At 38.3% G+C, this 20,986-nt stretch overlaps 1 protein-coding gene across 2 annotated transcripts in view; it reads right to left on the bottom strand.

Moving 5' to 3' along the window:
• Positions 1-184: 184 nt before the first annotated feature.
• The window catches only part of LOC110452749 (dual 3',5'-cyclic-AMP and -GMP phosphodiesterase 11A-like), a 124,588-nt gene continuing 103,786 nt past the window's right edge, over positions 185-20,986 (bottom strand). For both annotated transcript variants that reach the window (XM_021501409.1, XM_021501410.1), the window contains 9 exons: positions 14,560-14,706; positions 14,035-14,142; positions 13,111-13,220; positions 12,630-12,720; positions 11,557-11,657; positions 11,100-11,241; positions 4,066-4,140; positions 3,536-3,619; positions 185-3,219 (listed from right to left, as the gene is read on the bottom strand). In XM_021501409.1, coding sequence (XP_021357084.1) covers positions 3,094-3,219; positions 3,536-3,619; positions 4,066-4,140; positions 11,100-11,241; positions 11,557-11,657; positions 12,630-12,720; positions 13,111-13,220; positions 14,035-14,142; positions 14,560-14,706 — 984 coding nt within the window. In that variant the 3' untranslated portion in view covers positions 185-3,093. The remainder of the gene's footprint in view (positions 3,220-3,535; positions 3,620-4,065; positions 4,141-11,099; positions 11,242-11,556; positions 11,658-12,629; positions 12,721-13,110; positions 13,221-14,034; positions 14,143-14,559; positions 14,707-20,986) is intronic.

Below are 20,986 nucleotides of genomic sequence, written 5' to 3'. Positions count from 1 at the left end.
TTGCTATGTATTTGTTAATATTTCAGTATCCTGTTTCGTTGGAACATTTCATTGGATATGGCCTATACGTTGTCTAGTATTGAAATATTGCATTATTAACACTTAGATAGTATAGTACCTACCTGTACGTAATCATAGATATCGGGATTAATTTAAGAAATAAAACAACTTCCAGAAATGCAATATTTGACTTTATTTATAAATATCCTTCCTCCTCCTCCTCTATAACATTATAGTATACTTATATCACAGCTTACACACCCTCTATGCATTATGAACAAACATTTACTTGTCGACGCTCTCTCTTATACTCGACCACATTCATTATTGTTATGTTTAACAGAAATCATAATGATTATGGATTTATCAGAAACCTGATAGTTCGTTCTATGTTGAACGTCCATAGACACATTCCTACGCATAAATTGTCTTCATAATCAACATGGATAAACTTGAAGAGAACTATCCCTTCATAAACCAAACGTAAGTATCATATCAATATAACCTGTTCTTCAGTATGTTGACAATTCCTTTTTATATATACAGTAAAAAAGTAATGTATAAAACACAAACCTGTTTGTTACGAGATATTGTATGACAAAACGACTCATTAATTGCCTAAAAAGAAATTGCAAATATATTAGAGATGTCTTGTAAAACAGCAAAAGTTATTTCTGTAACTGAAAATGAAACAGATTTTTCTTTAATTGAAAAAGATATCTTTAAATGAAATGTAGACATTTCTTTTTTCTTCGGAATTTTATACAATATGTATATTGTTCGATAAAAGTATCTCTTAAGCCAATAGGAATATTTCAATAAGTTTATGACTTGTTTTCTATTGTAACTGAATCACTAAATTTTGGTATAGAAGGTTAAGTTGTTTTGCGATAGAGATCATGCAACAAAATTCATTTATAGCTAGAGAAATCTTCAAAGAAGTCACCTAAAAATAAGCATATATTGGGAAAGTAAAACAAATTACCCTTAATGTTTCTTGTTGTAGAATATATACATGGGAATTCGTGAATCTTCATCTTACAAAAACAGGCGATTCTCACAGAAAACCCTTACAACATTTTTTCAGATAGGCAAACTGAATCCTTTATCATTTTCCAGAAACCATACATGTTTTGCTTCCTCCATGTAGATTATTAACAAAGAAGAACATAACTATGTGTGATATTATTCATCAGCTATAGAAATATCTTAACAGAATAAAACTGTTCTTTTCAACAAAATCTGATAGATTGATTATGACCCTGAAAATAACCCAGTAGAGACAACTATATATATGACGCTATAAAAAAAGATCACGACTTAAATAGGTAAAATGATGATCTTCATTCAAATAGTTAATAATTCAGTCTAAAACTTAAATTAAATCAAATCATGCTATGTTATAAAATATAAAAAATATAATTAGGGAACAAGCTGGTTGTTATAAACGAAAGGAAATAAATAGCAGCGATGTGACGTCAGCAATGGTAGCTTATGATGTACTGTATGCGTGTCATACACTTTCGTTACCGTCGCACACTACTGCCTAACAAGAACAAAAGATTAATTGCACGTGACGGCATCTGTAAATAAGTTGTTCGTACTTAGACCGGAAACAAAACATTCTTTAAACCTTGCCTATCATCCCATCTTTCTGAAGTTTTAACAAGACCCCTAATAGAAGGTAAATATCACTGTTAATTTCAATGTATGATGTGTTTCAATACTTGCTTTCATGATAAATTCGCCCTCGTTACTGAGGGCGAAAAAGGCTAAAGTTAAATTGCGGCAAAAATCTCCCATTATACGGACAGTCATATCAAAAGATGCCCATTGAACAAAGGTATTGAGTAATTTACATATTTTCAATTGATCTTTATGTATTAAAATAATAAAAACTATTTTTTCTTTAATTCAAAACAGGGCATTAAGGCTGATGTCTACATCGACAATTTGAAATGGCAATATTTTTAATTTGTAATCAAAATGAATGCTACGAATTGCCATCTTATCTTGATCTGCAGCACCTAGGACGTGTGTTGGAGATTAATTATTCCTCACGAGGCATACACACCACAAAACAAGATTGTTTTGGCCGATCGAAAACACACAAGTCATTGACAAATATGTTTGATATATCTAAATAGTATATAAATGCAAATCCAAAACTCGTTTGACCAAGTTTAATAGATAAACGTTAGACACTACGTCAATTTACAGCATTCAATGTTGTCTTAAATACGTTTGACATATTATGAACGATGAAAATAGAAAGTGCTGTAATGGTTATTGTGTAGGAAACTCATAAATGACACAACTAGATGTTACGAAATGACTCATTTTATAATTTCTACTTATTAATCTAAGTCACACGGCCTTCGATATCACTTTTATCTTTGGGTTGAAATTTACGATGACGGTACCTTCTTTTAAGGTTCTTCATCAATTCGTCTTTAGAAGCACATTTACAATATCATCATTATTTGAACCTCTCATTCAGGCTTATTCACAATGAAAATTATTGAATGTGTGATAAAAACATGTGACAAAATTCAACAGAAAGAAAAAAAGCAGTCACATGGTTCTAGGGACAAAATGTACCCAATTGAGTGGTTGTCAGTGTCAATGGTTAAGCTTCCGTCTTGTTCAGACGATGTCTGGTATTTATCATGATTTCATTTGCGTTTAATTATTCAAAAAAAAATCAAAAAAAAATCGCATTATTGACTTTAACTGATTACATTAGAAGAAAACAATATGATGTTAATGGAAATGGGAAGATAGTAGCCAAATATTATAGCATTATGATATCAAAGACAATATTTATGGTGATTATTATGTTATTTTAATGATACTACTTAATTTATCTGTATACATTTCTATCGGTCCTCGATATACAATGGAAGACACAAGAGCAGTCATGTACTTAAGGTATTTGCCAGATTGCGTCTTTCTTTTGCGAGGGTCGACTTATCATGCACATTTACGACATTATTTTCTGATACATTATCCAGAGTTGCTCGTCAATAAAATAATCGCCAATACATGTATTTCTGATTAAATCATCTGTCTATTTCCTGCCACACATTTATTTTAAACTCCTGTTTCTCGCACAATGTCTTTGGCAAGCTTGTCGGCATCCATCTTTTCCCAGTAGCCCCTGTTAGCTAAAACACCGTCTTTCAATGGTTCGAAATATGCATCCATTTTCGATAATGCCTGAAACAAGTAAATATATTTTTCGTTCTGTTATTTATACATAAACTGCGAAAAAACTTCATTTTGAAAGGTTTTCATATTTGCGATGAGGATTAAAACAACATAATGGCGGGGAATTTGAAATATTGCGAACACGATGTACACCTAGTTGATATAAAGTTATATATAGCTCACAGAATTTAGCCGAATTGGATTTTGTCGAAATCAATTTCGCAGAAGATATACAATATATTATCAAAAACATTTTATTTTTTATTATGGAATAAACTTTACAATTAATCTGTTAAGAAAATAAATGGTAACTAAGTAGTATTACAGTATACAAGGGAAGACATATGCCATCAATCCAGCCCATCTGGAGCTTGGGTAACTCGTCCTGACGTTCTCGGTCCATACAGGCCTGAGTTGAAACAAGGAGAAAGATTAGACAATGGTTGCTTGAAAGAAACGATCAGAAAAAAATCAAGCCAGCTTTAAAACACTATTTTCAAACAAGATTTTTTAAATCATTGTATTTTCCTTCGTTTTTTTCTTCTCTTTAACAACTACAAGAAGAGAACATAAAATTGTCAACAAGACCATAGTTCGAAATCAACATCGTTACAACTAGATAACCCTAGGGCAAACTATGAACAAAGACAATATTTGCATGTGGATGTTTGAAATATTACAAGGAAATAAGACCAGGTATTCCAAGGGGACGTTTTAGTTATGGTTTACCGATATATGTTATTCACTGGAAATTGACATTCATTAAATGAAATGTCGAGATTTAGTAAATGCTCCTGACATAACAGAACGCAAGCGGACTTATATAGCAGCACCTCCGTGCGTGTTGTTACTCACCTGGGGTTGTATGTTTAACTGGTGTTTCTCTTTGTCACCTTGGTCGAAGAACTCCGCCATCACCAGGTCGGCAGCCTGTAACAAACAGTGTTATCATTTTACAAACTGTCTTTCGATAATCTCTCTCGTCTTTTCATGTGTATTATAATAATTTTTAATTTCGCCACTTTAATTTCCCCGAGGGGTTAGATTCTTAAATGTCTAGCCCGACGCTTTGCCGAGGGCCACTCATTCAAAAATCTTAACCCGAAGGTTTAGATTGTTTCTATCCTACCCTCAAGGTGGGGAATGATCGTTTTTCTCCCACAACAAATACGAGTGGAAGTTTTATTAAATACAAACGTTAATTTAATTATTTCCAGCAGATCGGAGTTATCTCCCGTGATCTACTATTACTGACGTGACGTTATGCATTTGTTTCGACGGGGGAATCCCCCTGACTTTACCCTAAAATAAGACAGATATATAATTTCTTGACCGGAAGTGTGTCTAATTTGGGAGAAAAAACAACTTTCCCTGTCTCTCAAAAATTCCCAAACAAACAAACAAACAAACAATTTGAACACATATGATCTTAAGTTTGTCTGGCCGGTATTAACTAAAGCAGAAATTATAAATAAAAAGGTATTTAAAATTGCAAAATCACATGCTCGGCTTGAAAAAGCCAAGATAAATACATAAAACCAATTATCATAGGGGTATCGCTTATTAGAGAGATACAAATTATTTGCCCTGCGATCGTTCAAGACACTACTATACGGTACATGTTCACCTGTCCAAGAAATTTAATGTGTACCAAGTAAATATTTAACGCGGTACCCTGCAAATGTCAAATGTATGATGCTCCATAAATCTATAAAGAAAAGTAAACAAAATGCGAACCAAAGCCCGTATCAGCTGCTATAAAAGAACAATTTCGTCTGAAATATTTCCTGTTTAGGAACATATATGCTTCATAAAAGGAAGTAAGTCCGCACGTCTGATTGGTTGAAGAGGATAGGGCAACCCATATCAAAATTAGAATACCGGATCAGGTTAAGCAATACTAGAAAAATCTAAAAAAACGGATATATTTCAAGGACCGATCATTTAAACGCGGATTTCCGACTTTCCTATATTTGTATTTAATTGACATTTATAACCCGTAGCTCTTAACCCATTGTCACGAAAAATACTTATCGAAAAAAGTTTGTATTTTTGTTTGTAATCGAGTTTTATAATAATAATGACCTATGCAGGAGTATTCTGGCAGTTACTATGTCTTACCTGTCTTTATTGATCTAGAACATTGTGATGTCATAGAGTTAAAAATAGTGTAGCCTAGAGGCCATTTCTGAATTGAAGTAAGCTCCCTTTATTGCGGTATATAACGGTACTCAAAGTTTTATCACCTATGCTTAGTTAAGAACAACTAACTCCCACGTATAGGAAAGTTTTTTCAAACACCAAATACATGACTGTACGTGTTACACGTCAGACATACCTTTCGCTGTACGTGTAACACGTCAGACACACCTTTCGCTGTACGTGTTACACGTCAGACACACCTTTCACTGTACGTGTTACACGTCAGACATACCTTTCGCTGTACGTGTAACACGTCAGACACACCTTTCACTGTACATGTTACACGTCAGACATACCTTTCACTGTACGTGTTACACGTCAGAAATACCTTTCGCTGTACGTGTTACACGTCAACCATACCTTTCGCTGTACGTGTTACACGTCAGACATATCTTTCGCTGTACGTGTAACACGTCAGACAAACCTTTCACTGTACGTGTTACACGTCAGACACACCTTTCGCTGTACGTGTTACACGTCAGACATACCTTTCGCTGTACGTGTTACACGTCAACCATACCTTTCGCTGTACGTGTTACACGTCAGACATACCTTTCGCTGTACGTGTTACACGTCAGACATACCTTTCGCTGTACGTGTTACACGTCAGACATACCTTTCGCTGTACGTGTTACACGTCAGACATACCTTTCGCTGTACGTGTTACACGTCAGACATACCTTTCGCTGTACGTGTTACACGTCAGACATACCTTTCGCTGTACGTGTTACACGTCAGACATACCTTTCGCTGTACGTGTTACACGTCAGACATACCTTTCGCTGTACGTGTTACACGTCAGACATACCTTTCGCTGTACGTGTTACACGTCAGACATACCTTTCGCTGTACGTGTTACACGTCAGACATACCTTTCGCTGTACGTGTTACACGTCAGACATACCTTTCGCTGTACGTGTTACACGTCAGACATACCTTTCGCTGTACGTGTTACACGTCAGACATACCTTTCGCTGTACGTGTTACACGTCAGACATACCTTTCGCTGTACGTGTTACACGTCAGACATACCTTTCGCTGTACGTGTTACACGTCAGACATACCTTTCGCTGTACGTGTTACACGTCAGACATACCTTTCGCTGTACGTGTTACACGTCAGACATACCTTTCGCTGTACGTGTTACACGTCAGACATACCTTTCGCTGTACGTGTTACACGTCAGACATACCTTTCGCTGTACGTGTTACACGTCAGACATACCTTTCGCTGTACGTGTTACACGTCAGACATACCTTTCGCTGTACGTGTTACACGTCAGACATACCTTTCGCTGTACGTGTTACACGTCAGACATACCTTTCGCTGTACGTGTTACACGTCAGACATACCTTTCGCTGTACGTGTTACACGTCAGACATACCTTTCGCTGTACGTGTTACACGTCAGACATACCTTTCGCTGTACGTGTTACACGTCAGACATACCTTTCGCTGTACGTGTTACACGTCAGACATACCTTTCGCTGTACGTGTTACACGTCAGACATACCTTTCGCTGTACGTGTTACACGTCAGACATACCTTTCGCTGTACGTGTTACACGTCAGACATACCTTTCGCTGTACGTGTTACACGTCAGACATACCTTTCGCTGTACGTGTTACACGTCAGACATACCTTTCGCTGTACGTGTTACACGTCAGACATACCTTTCGCTGTACGTGTTACACGTCAGACATACCTTTCGCTGTACGTGTTACACGTCAGACATACCTTTCGCTGTACGTGTTACACGTCAGACATACCTTTCGCTGTACGTGTTACACGTCAGACATACCTTTCGCTGTACGTGTTACACGTCAGACATACCTTTCGCTGTACGTGTTACACGTCAGACATACCTTTCGCTGTACGTGTTACACGTCAGACATACCTTTCGCTGTACGTGTTACACGTCAGACATACCTTTCGCTGTACGTGTTACACGTCAGACATACCTTTCGCTGTACGTGTTACACGTCAGACATACCTTTCGCTGTACGTGTTACACGTCAGACATACCTTTCGCTGTACGTGTTACACGTCAGACATACCTTTCGCTGTACGTGTTACACGTCAGACATACCTTTCGCTGTACGTGTTACACGTCAGACACACCTTTCGCTGTACGTGTTACACGTCAGACATACCTTTCGCTGTACGTGTTACACGTCAGACATACCTTTCGCTGTACGTGTTACACGTCAGACATACCTTTCGCTGTACGTGTTACACGTCAGACATACCTTTCGCTGTACGTGTTACACGTCAGACATACCTTTCGCTGTACGTGTTACACGTCAGACATACCTTTCGCTGTACGTGTTACACGTCAGACATACCTTTCGCTGTACGTGTTACACGTCAGACATACCTTTCGCTGTACGTGTTACACGTCAGACATACCTTTCGCTGTACGTGTTACACGTCAGACATACCTTTCGCTGTACGTGTTACACGTCAGACATACCTTTCGCTGTACGTGTTACACGTCAGACATACCTTTCGCTGTACGTGTTACACGTCAGACATACCTTTCGCTGTACGTGTTACACGTCAGACATACCTTTCGCTGTACGTGTTACACGTCAGACATACCTTTCGCTGTACGTGTTACACGTCAGACATACCTTTCACTGTACGTGTTACACGTCAGACATACCTTTCGCTGTACGTGTTACACGTCAGACATACCTTTCGCTGTACGTGTTACACGTCAGACATACCTTTCGCTGTACGTGTTACACGTCAGACATACCTTTCGCTGTACGTGTTACACGTCAGACATACCTTTCGCTGTACGTGTTACACGTCAGACATACCTTTCGCTGTACGTGTTACACGTCAGACATACCTTTCGCTGTACGTGTTACACGTCAGACATACCTTTCGCTGTACGTGTTACACGTCAGACATACCTTTCGCTGTACGTGTTACACGTCAGACATACCTTTCGCTGTACGTGTTACACGTCAGACATACCTTTCGCTGTACGTGTTACACGTCAGACATACCTTTCGCTGTACGTGTTACACGTCAGACATACCTTTCGCTGTACGTGTTACACGTCAGACATACCTTTCGCTGTACGTGTTACACGTCAGACATACCTTTCGCTGTACGTGTTACACGTCAGACATACCTTTCGCTGTACGTGTTACACGTCAGACATACCTTTCGCTGTACGTGTTACACGTCAGACATACCTTTCGCTGTACGTGTTACACGTCAGACATACCTTTCGCTGTACGTGTTACACGTCAGACATACCTTTCGCTGTACGTGTTACACGTCAGACACACCTTTCGCTGTACGTGTTACACGTCAGACATACCTTTCGCTGTACGTGTTACACGTCAGACATACCTTTCGCTGTACGTGTTACACGTCAGACATACCTTTCGCTGTACGTGTTACACGTCAGACATACCTTTCGCTGTACGTGTTACACGTCAGACATACCTTTCGCTGTACGTGTTACACGTCAGACATACCTTTCGCTGTACGTGTTACACGTCAGACATACCTTTCGCTGTACGTGTTACACGTCAGACATACCTTTCGCTGTACGTGTTACACGTCAGACATACCTTTCGCTGTACGTGTTACACGTCAGACATACCTTTCGCTGTACGTGTTACACGTCAGACATACCTTTCGCTGTACGTGTTACACGTCAGACATACCTTTCGCTGTACGTGTTACACGTCAGACATACCTTTCGCTGTACGTGTTACACGTCAGACATACCTTTCGCTGTACGTGTTACACGTCAGACATACCTTTCGCTGTACGTGTTACACGTCAGACATACCTTTCGCTGTACGTGTTACACGTCAGACATACCTTTCGCTGTACGTGTTACACGTCAGACATACCTTTCGCTGTACGTGTTACACGTCAGACATACCTTTCGCTGTACGTGTTACACGTCAGACATACCTTTCGCTGTACGTGTTACACGTCAGACATACCTTTCGCTGTACGTGTTACACGTCAGACATACCTTTCGCTGTACGTGTTACACGTCAGACATACCTTTCGCTGTACGTGTTACACGTCAGACATACCTTTCGCTGTACGTGTTACACGTCAGACATACCTTTCGCTGTACGTGTTACACGTCAGACATACCTTTCGCTGTACGTGTTACACGTCAGACATACCTTTCGCTGTACGTGTTACACGTCAGACATACCTTTCGCTGTACGTGTTACACGTCAGACATACCTTTCGCTGTACGTGTTACACGTCAGACATACCTTTCGCTGTACGTGTTACACGTCAGACATACCTTTCGCTGTACGTGTTACACGTCAGACATACCTTTCGCTGTACGTGTTACACGTCAGACATACCTTTCGCTGTACGTGTTACACGTCAGACATACCTTTCGCTGTACGTGTTACACGTCAGACATACCTTTCGCTGTACGTGTTACACGTCAGACATACCTTTCGCTGTACGTGTTACACGTCAGACATACCTTTCGCTGTACGTGTTACACGTCAGACATACCTTTCGCTGTACGTGTTACACGTCAGACATACCTTTCGCTGTACGTGTTACACGTCAGACATACCTTTCGCTGTACGTGTTACACGTCAGACATACCTTTCGCTGTACGTGTTACACGTCAGACACACCTTTCGCTGTACGTGTTACACGTCAGACATACCTTTCGCTGTACGTGTTACACGTCAGACATACCTTTCGCTGTACGTGTTACACGTCAGACATACCTTTCGCTGTACGTGTTACACGTCAGACATACCTTTCGCTGTACGTGTTACACGTCAGACATACCTTTCGCTGTACGTGTTACACGTCAGACATACCTTTCGCTGTACGTGTTACACGTCAGACATACCTTTCGCTGTACGTGTTACACGTCAGACATACCTTTCGCTGTACGTGTTACACGTCAGACATACCTTTCGCTGTACGTGTTACACGTCAGACATACCTTTCGCTGTACGTGTTACACGTCAGCCATACCTTTCGCTGTACGTGTTACACGTCAGACATACCTTTCGCTGTACGTGTTACACGTCAGACATACCATTCGCTCTTGCTGTTACACGTCAGACATATCTTTCGCCGTACGTGTTACACGTCAGACATACCTTTCGCCCGACGTGTTACATGTCAGACATACCTTTCGCTGTACGTGTTACACGTCAGACATACCTGTCGCTGTACGTGTTACACGTCAGACACACCTTTCACTGTACGTGTTACACGTCAGACATATCTGTCGCTGTACGTGTTACACATCAGACATACCTTTCGCTGTACGTGTTACACGTCAGACATACCTTTCGCTGTACGTGTTACTCAGACATACTTTTCGCTGTACGTGTTACATGTCAGACATACATCTCGCTGTACGTATCACACGTCAGACATACCTTTCGCTGTACGTATCATACATCAGACATACCTTTCGCTTTACGTGTTACACGTCAGGCATACCTTTCGCTGTATGTATTACACATCAGGCATACCTTTCGCTGTACGTATTACACATCATATATTCCTTTCACTGTAAGTGTTACACGTCAGACATACCTTTCGCTGTACGTGTTACTCAGACATACCTTCCGCTTTACATGTTACACGTCAGACATACCTTTCGCTGTACGTGTACATTTCTTTTGTTGTACATCTTTATGACAAACATACCTTTCGCTGTATTTGCCAGGGTTTCGTAATAGAAGCTATATCACATGACGTCATCAGTATACTTCGGAGAGTTTCCTTGGATTCCCGGTCATCCCAGGTATTTTGTCCGGAATCGACCATGGCGAAGAATTTGTTTCGTAATCTGAATCGATTAAGCAATTAAGAGAGGTTCGTATATGTCATAATTATTTCAACATGATCTTAAAACTTCTATTTTAGATTGATTTGCTTTTATTGAAAACAGAACCCCATCCACAACTACATGTGAAATGGAATGTTTTTTGAACAGAAACAATATCAGACATAAGGAAGGTTTTCTCATTACATTTTATTGAAATGACCTATATAGTTTTTAATACATGATCTCATCATAATCCTCCTCGCACGAATCAGAACACATATTACGCATCACTTACATCACAATATCAAGTTAGGGGGAGAAATCAGTAATGCTTACTGTATGTGGAGGGAGAGGTCTGTGGCCAGTATGGACTCCTTCAACAAGTTTATAGTCCCACTGTACTCTTCGGACGTAAAGTTAGCGAATATGTTATTACCCTGGAATGCAACATGACATATCATATAACAATAGCATGAACCATAGTCTTAGCTATTGTGTCATGGCCCAGCATGGACTAATAGGAGCGGGGTAAGAATGACCCCACCATCAAACCAATATTCATTTATAATCAATGTACCAAGTGTAAAAACAGCCTTTGTTACGTCAGACCTTATCAACATAGCGATAATTTGTTGTGTTGTCTTTTTTTATAAGGTTCAATAGATAAAAAGAAATGAGCCTCAGTGCCATTAATTCTGACTTTTTATTTAACTGTCATCATAATTGTAAAGTAAAGAGATTCCCAGGCCCCAATATCTAAAGTAACGTATGGTATGGCGACTGTATTTCTGAGTTATTGTTTCTGACGATGGAAGTAAATGACGTATATCATCATTAGCTTGTGGACATTTCATAAATATTTCATTAATGCAAGGAAGGTTATTTGTATAATTGGACAGGCAAGCTGTAAAAGATAAATGTATAACTATGACGTTTATTTTGCTATATTGCTCCTCTAACTGTTAGCTGCCATAAACATCTTCCATTAATCAGTGAAAAATACGACAGCTGCTATTCTGAGAGACAAGATGTATGAGAGAAACCAGCTTATCCCCCTTTTGCACTCATAACTTTGCTATCGAAGGTCATTGCTTAGTTTGAACAAAATATCCTTCGATTGTTTTTGTGATCGTTTACTAACACTACCGTTCTAAGTTTACTGAAGGTACCAGCACAGCACACTGTGTATATAACACAAAAACGTGTAATGACTCCTGGTCACGACTCCCTTTTTGTTAGATCGGAGAATACAACGCGCATGTCCGATTGTTTACTGTGACACCTTTTAGCTCAACACAACTTTGACAATCTGAACAACCTGGTCTCTAGCATTCGACATATGACTGAACATCCGCATTTATATTGATTTTAAACATACCATTGCCGATAAATCATTGAAGATGACATACCTCGCTGTTGAGGATAGTAACGGCGTGGTTGAAATGATGATGTTCCATGGTACCACTTGTACCATACAAGTGAGCAAGGGCGGATCCCGATCTGTAAAACATAACACATCACTGCATTGATAAGTGCATCACTGTGATGTTCCATGGTACCACTTGAACCATGTAATTGAGCAAAGTAAAACAAAAACAAATAATACATTGATAAGTGTAACAATATAGGTGGGAGTAAATATACACATCGTAAACTTTACAAAGTGTGAGTACAAGCGAAACTATATAACAAAGTCTATCTTAAATAGCATGTCGTTTTAAAATATATATATATTAGGTACCAGATTGGGATAACTGAGAAAAGAGATATTTTAACGTGCACAAATCTGTCTTAACGACAGAATTATATGCCTAGGAGAACTCAAGTTAAGCTGTAAATAACAACAGAATGATAAAAGTGTAAGGGATTTTTTATTTGGATTTTGCTGACTTTTGTTGGAAGGCGTTGTTAGTTCCTCTGTGGTCCAGATCATGACAGAGACATCCCACTACCAAAGCTAACGTCTCCCTGTCCTCCAGATGGCGCTTTACTCCACTCCTCTATAGCGAAAACAACATTTATAGAGATAAAACGTTATAGAGTTAACATTTCTCAATTCTACTCAACAGCTTGTTCTAGGTATCAGTATCTTCTTGAAAGACTTGTCCTCTAGACTAATAAACTACTAAGTCAGGGATAACAAAGAGAGAAACATTTTTATGTTCCACACTCAAACCGGATTTCCAACTCCATGTTTACCATGATGAAATACCTTTTCACTATGACTTAACAGTTGTTGACCAAGTCTTTCTGTCTGATTTGACGGTCATGACAGATGCCACAGGTGGGTATTTTTGGGACTTTTTATTTCCTGAATGACACACTAACAAAATATTCATGAGCCTGTTATAAAAGATAAACATTATCCCAAACCATATAGTTAAATACCAATAATGAACAAATCTTTGTTATCTGGACACATTGTTGAGCAGACCTGCTCCTTTTCCGGATATTTTAACACAAACACTCTACTGTAGTTAAACTATTATATCATCGAAAATGATGGGATTTCTAAACTATCCAGAAAAGAAACTATGTTCCACTCTATGTGAGTACCACCCTTCCAATTTTAGGGCTACGAGTATGGTCTGACTGAACCTCCGCATATATATCATTTTCTAAAACATATCATTGACGATAACCCATTAAATGCTATCTGAGATGACATACCTAAGAAAATGGTCTGACATTAGTCGAATGCATGTCGTCAGTTTTGTGAGCACCGCCCTTCTACTTACCTTAAGGGACGCAAACATGGTCTGACACACGTTGAACGCATGTCGTCAGTTTTGTGAGCACCACCCTTCTACTTACCTTAAGGGACGCAAACATGGTCTGACACACGTTGAACGCATGTCGCCAGTTGTGATACGAGACATTACGATAGTTCTTCCGCACAGTCAGGAGCCATCGACACAACACCTAGGTAAAATGGGGTACAGCAGACTGACAAAACCGAAATACCATTCGACACGTAAAATATACAAAATGATGAACCCACGAGATTTAAAATAGAATGAAAGTTTTCATGATCATTGTATCCCCACATGTTTTATTACCTATTGTCTTATTTAAGAACGCGAAACATGTAGCATACAGATTAAAACAACACAAATGCATTCTCTACAAATTATCATAATGTTGCGTTTATTCTGTGAAATGCCACGGCTTGTTGAAATTCATTTCTCCTCTCATTACAAAATACAACCATCAATATTAGATTGACTTATGATAATGATACATGGGATCAAGCAAAGAAAATATCCAAATGGACGAAGCAAATTTTCCTAACAAAAAATTATATAAAACAGGAAACTATTTTAAGTATATTTTTCCTACCTCGATATCAATTTTGAACTTTCTTATAAATCCTAAATCTTCGAACATTCTAATGGCTGCTACAAGCATCTCGTCTTTCGTGAGTGAGAAATCATTAAATCTGTGGTTGTCTAGGTTCCACACCGGCGCCTCTGGTACTTTCTGGCCCTGTAGAAAATATAACCATTGAATGTTGATGGGTATAATTTGAAATTTATAAAATTCGTTGGCTTGTTTTCCCGAACACCTAAGGTCCAATTACGACAGGAGGGCTACTAAAAAGTTGAGGACATGCAACGACGGCGAGGAAAGATGATTGGACCACTCAGAAACTGTGGTCAAATTAAAACGGTGTCCAGAAAAAGAGAATCATTCAAGAGCAATATTTAAGCGCCATCTTAGTGGAAATCTGTAACCTGGACACAACAGCATGTCCCGAACTGATGCGGCCGACCTAGCGATCTTGGTAACGCCAGGGAAATAAAGAGAGCAGACGGAGGAAAAAAGAAAAGGAATGGAGGTCCCAAGTATGGCAACCTTTATAGGGAAATCCAAACGTTTTCACTTTTACAAGATCTAGAAAGCCATTATATTGTCAAAAACTGTAATTTTCTATGAAAACAGTTGAACATGGTTGTGAATTTATTTGATAATGCAATAAATATATATTTTCATTTAATTATTTTGTGCCCCTCTACACAATGTTTTACTTATACTTTTGATAAATGTACATATCAGGTTAAATCTGTAGATTAAATAGTTACATATAAATAAATTAATACACAGTTTTGGTGGTGATGACCTGTGCAGTACTTGCACATGGACTTTTGGTCTATCTACCTAACTGTATCGAATGTTAAAGAGTTACTCATGTGTACACGTGTAATTATGATAATTAATAACTATATTTATTTTTTGTTTGTGTGTGTGTTGTGTGTGTGTCTGTCTGTGTCGGTGTGTGTATGTTCTATGTTGTATTGTAAATAATCAAAAGTGAGTTACCTCCCTTTAATTACTTTATCGTTTACATTTATGTATTAACATTTAAAAATATCTATAAAATATATTTAGCTAAAGTTCTATCATATTATTGTAATACTCTAGCCACCTATGGAAAGAATGTATATAGGCTTGCCTGTTATTCGATCCATTTGACCATAACACCATGTCAATAAAATCTGTTGAAATGAAAAAAATGAAATGAAGTATTGCAACCAACAACAGAATTAACCTTGACCTAAAATGATCAACATATCACGGAAGAATGTAAAACTTGGGATTCAAAAAGGTTATTTTCTCTCAAATACTTTCACATCCGTCTTATATTCAACTATAAAACTTTTGACTATTTTGTTCAGTAAATGTTGCTTTGCGATATTTATATTATTAATTTCATATATTATTGACTAACAACTGATTTACATTCAGTTAAAAAAACCTACTGATATATGTCACTGTTACTCGCGTAAATCATGTCAAACGATCAAAAAGTCAATGTAAACATCAAAAACAGTATACGGCTTTAAGTATCTCAAATGTGTCCCATATCATAGACAAAATAGGATTTTATCATTGATTTATAACCAGAACAAGAAATTAGGCTTGAGTACAAAATCCATGCTTGAGTATGAGAATGGTTTCATGATTACGGGCACAGATAGATTGAATGGTCCTCCAAGTGGTTCATAGAGTCGATATCTTTATATTGATTGAAATTGATAATGGAGTGCGTCTGAAAACAAGAAATATGGATATATATTATAATATATTAACTACATGAGAGTTAACATTGCTTACAGCAACTTGGTTATAATAAATATTATTCAATGATGATTTTTTTTGTGTTTTTGTGTTTGTTTATACAAAACAAAAGTAATTATAGTTCAAGAAAATTTATTAAAGGTTTGAAACTAGTGACTTGTTCAGTTATAAAAAAATAATTTATTATTTTGGCATTCTTGGGGGCTGCTCATAAGTAATTTTAACTACTCAAGATATAATATGACCTAAAACAAACAAAGTACTTAACACACAAAATACATATTAATACTAACTCATCGAGCGATCTCGACACGAGGCAGGCGACCCTGCTGTGTAAGACAGAAAAAGACATGTGGCCTAGCGAGCGATCCCACTGGGCGTGTGAATATCAGCAAGCGTGAATGTAAGTACATGGCTCAGGAGGTAACCCCACTCGCAGGTATTTAAGGCAATACGTGACTTACAGGGGGCTACGTCTGCAGGTACAAAGACTCACTCTTGTACAGACAAAATAGGTGGAGTAGTCCACCAGATACAATAGCCATTTGAGCGATCTCAAATGCATAAAAGTGAGTGTAAAGAATGTGTACGTGACTCTGGAGGTGTCCCCCTAGCAGGTATGGAAACGTGACTAACAGGGGGACTACATCTGCAGGTACAAAGATACAGACTCACTTCAGACAATAAATCTATAATGTAGACTATATATATACACAATATACATTTATGACAAAATATATACATAACTGAATTGGGGGTAAAAATTCCCCAAGAATTTAATGCCTACATTTTTTTTTTATCGAAACATGAACAGCCCCGAAAAAAAGAAGAAGAAAACAACAAACATCCCTGATGTATAAAGGTAAGCTGCGAGCCGGCTACTCCAGCCTGAATCAGGGAGGTAGGTTTATCCTTTGCTCAAGACCAGCAGGCGAGTGTTGTCTCACTCATCAAAAGCCAAAAAAATATCTGAAACAAGTCACAAACACGAAAAGAAAAGAAAAAAAAAACGTAAATAAGAAATGGTTGAACAAATACAAATTATGCGTAGATGTATATTACATCTCATGATCGTTTAGTCAGCAAATAAACACAAAGCAGAAATACATAACCATACCTAAAACATAAATCAATAATAGTCATACAGAACAACAGAAAAAGTATAATACATGACAAAAACAAAAGAAACCTTTTAAGCATTGGACAATATATATCCATAAAATAGAGGCAGAGAGGGGCGGTGGTGGGTGCAACAAAATTAAAACCGCCAAACTGACCAACGCTTCTGAAAACAATGACCACTATCCACAATTAATTGAGGGCCCCCTAGGCCTAATTGCTACGGGTCAGGATGGTCACGTGATTGTGACTGCGCATGTTGGGCGCGTTATTTGAATAGATTTTTGTCTTGTATAAACCTCAATTTAGAATAATCAAAATTATATTTTATACACAACAAAACAAAAGTAATCATAGTTCAAGAAAATTTATTAAAGGTTCGAAACTAGTGACTTGTTCAGTTATAAAAATTTAATTTATTATTTTGGCATTCTTGGGGGCTGCTCATAAGTAATTTAAACTACTCAACATAATATGACTTAAAAAAAACCAAAGTACTTAACATACAAAATACATATTAATACTAACTCATCGAGCGATCTCGACACGAGGCAGGCGACCCTGCTGTGTAAGACAGAAAAAGACTTGTGGCCTAGCGAGCGATCCCACTAGGCGTGTGAATATCAGCAAGCGTGAATGTAAGTACATGGCTCAGGAGGTAACCCCACTCGCAGGTATTTAGGGCAATACGTGACAAACAGGGGGCTACGTCTGCAGGTACAAAGACTCACTCTTGTACAGACAAAAGAGGTGGAGTAGTCCACCAGATACAATAGCCATTTGAGCGATCTCAAATGCATAAAAGTGAGTGTAAAGAATGTGTACGTGACTCAGGAGGTGTCCCCCTAGCAGGTATGGAAACGTGACTAACAGGGGGACTACATCTGCAGGTACAAAGATACAGACTCACTTCAGACAATAAATCTATAATGTAGACTATATATATACACAATATACATTTATGACAAAATATATACATAACTGAATTGGGGGTAAAAATTCCCCAAGAATTTAATGCCAAAAAAGAATGCAGTGTTTTGAAAAACAAATACATGATATACCAGCATGTATTGACACAAATGAATGCCCCCAAGAAAAGTATGTATATTTATTAATCTGTGTAGTATGTGTACCTTTATAGTGTACATGTATATTAGCATGACAAAGTTGTTATATACAAGTACTCGAGAAGCGCCCATACGTAATCTGCACTTATGCATTCGCTGTTGAGCCTTTCTAAAGGAGGAAGGGCAAGTATGAATATACCTAGTATAACAAGAAGACTTATTCGGCCTAAGTCTGAATCATGTGATCTTCGAGATTTCCCCCGCAGCACCAGAAGTAGCTGCTCCATTACGAAATGAATGACCTGAATAAGAGCCATATGAATGTCCAGATCTCAAGAGGGTTTCTTTAACTTAACCAGCTGAAAGGTACCTCTGTACAGAGGTTGAACACAGTGTGCATGCTCACTTCAATGAACAAAGGAGAGGCTGGACAGGGGTTAGAAACCATGCGTTGGTCTACATTATCTTTCATAGACTTTACAGGGTACAACAATATGTTTTCAAAAAATACGATATCTACACAACTACCGAATGGGTCAGTTTTTTGGTGGTTATTTTTATGATGCAGTGTAAGGACGAATTTAGACAAGTCTTGAGCAAATCTTACATCACTAATTAGTATGAATTATCATGAGCATATCTACATGTGAATTTTCCACATCTCAAAAAAGGAATAGGTTAACGTTTGTTACCAGTACTTGTTACTTGCGTCCGACGGACTGCTCTGAAAATATATGGTTATCTTAGAGATCTATACAGTGGACCCCCCAAGCCATTCCGTATATAATGAAACTGAATACCAGCGAGATATAACTTATGGTGTCAAAGCGAAAACTCAAAACAGTTTGACAGTAAGTCACAAAAGAAATCACATGGAATCGCTAAAGAGTTAATCACTACGAATTTCAAGAAACATGACAGTGCTGATTTGTAAGGTAGACAAGGTAATGCTGCGCATATGCTCAGAGCATTGTCCCACTAAAAATCAATGTTCATAGCATCATCACCTCATGGGCTGATAATGGGCATAAGGGGCCAGCGTTCGAAATCTGTCCATCTGCTAACGAGAAATGGAGTTGGCCACAATATTTCTTTGCCCTCAATATGTATGGCATGAATACAACTGGTTGTGTAGCCATGGAGAGTTAGACGTCTCATAAGTTTCATAATTCTTTGAACCTTAGATCTACCTTTACTTATAATGTCAACAGTAGCAAGGTTGTCACAGTGAAATAAGATTCTTTTTCACGACTACAAATGACCCCATAAAACCACAAGCCATCACTATGGGATAAAGTTCAAATAAGGCCATAGAAGTATCCTCTTCAAGTAGTGAAGGGGGAAACAATCCTTGAAACCAACTGCAACCAAGAGTGCCTCCAAAAGCACTTAGGGTAGCATCTGTATACAAATGCATGTCAGTAGCCAAGGTAACGTTGTCATCCAGAAAGAAAATAATTCCATTCCATAAATGTGTATTCCATGAGCTGAGGAAGAAAGCCCACATGGCGAGTTGATACGGTAACTTTTAAGAGGAATTTCTGTGAAAGGGCTCGTTAGAATCCTATGTCGACTTCTTTTTGAATCAAAGTAGACAAACAGTTTTTATTCTTTAAAGCAGACCTCAAATTCTTAAACCAAAATTAGGCTTCTGGAATGAGCTGAAAACCTGTGTCATAATATAAACAAAGTTAGGCCGTGCAGCAAATCCTCTACAAATTCCCTGTTATGATGGTCCTGCAGTTCCTGCCTTAAAACGTCAACATTAATAGGTGTAGACGCTATTGACGCTATCTCTTCTTGTTCGGATTGGAACTGTTACAATATGCTGAATTGCAGCCCCTTTCACCATTTAAGTTGTTGCATAGCTCTTCACCATCATGGAATACACGAACGCGACAGTACAAATCTGTAGATGACTCTGTTTATTATGACTACCTCTCTGACCTGGAGGACTCTGTTTGGCTGTGTCTGTTAATGTTGCCAAAGGAACGGGGGAACATGGGCAGAAACAAGATTGATGTAAGGTACTGCTGCAGTACGGACAAAGATTTTGTGTTTTATTTGTAAAAACCTGACTGTTTAAAACAACACAAAGTACTTGGCATACAAAATATATATTAATACTAACTAATCGAATGATATCGACACGAGGCAGGCGACCCTGCTGTGTAAGACAGAAAAAGACTTGTGGCCTAGCGAGCGATCCCACTAGGCGTGTGAATACATCAGCAAGCGTGAATGTAAGTACATGTACATGGCTCAGGAGGTATCCCCACTCGCAGGTATTAAGGCAATACGTGACTAACAGGGGGCTACGTCTGCAGGTACAAAGACTCACTCTTGTACAGACAAAAGAGGTGGAGTAGCCCACCTGATACAGTAATGATATGAGCGATCTCAAATGCATAAAAGTGAGTGTAAAGAAAGTGTACGTGACTTGGGAGGTTTCCCCCCTAGCAGGTATGGGAACGGAAAAGACATGTGGCCTAGCGAGCGGT

The sequence above is a fragment of the Mizuhopecten yessoensis genome, unplaced genomic scaffold (genome assembly GCF_002113885.1).
Source record: "Mizuhopecten yessoensis strain PY_sf001 unplaced genomic scaffold, ASM211388v2 scaffold6863, whole genome shotgun sequence".
Taxonomy (NCBI): domain Eukaryota; kingdom Metazoa; phylum Mollusca; class Bivalvia; order Pectinida; family Pectinidae; genus Mizuhopecten; species Mizuhopecten yessoensis.
The sequence above is the reverse complement of the archived record's forward strand: the minus strand, read 5'-3'. Positions and strand labels throughout refer to the sequence as shown.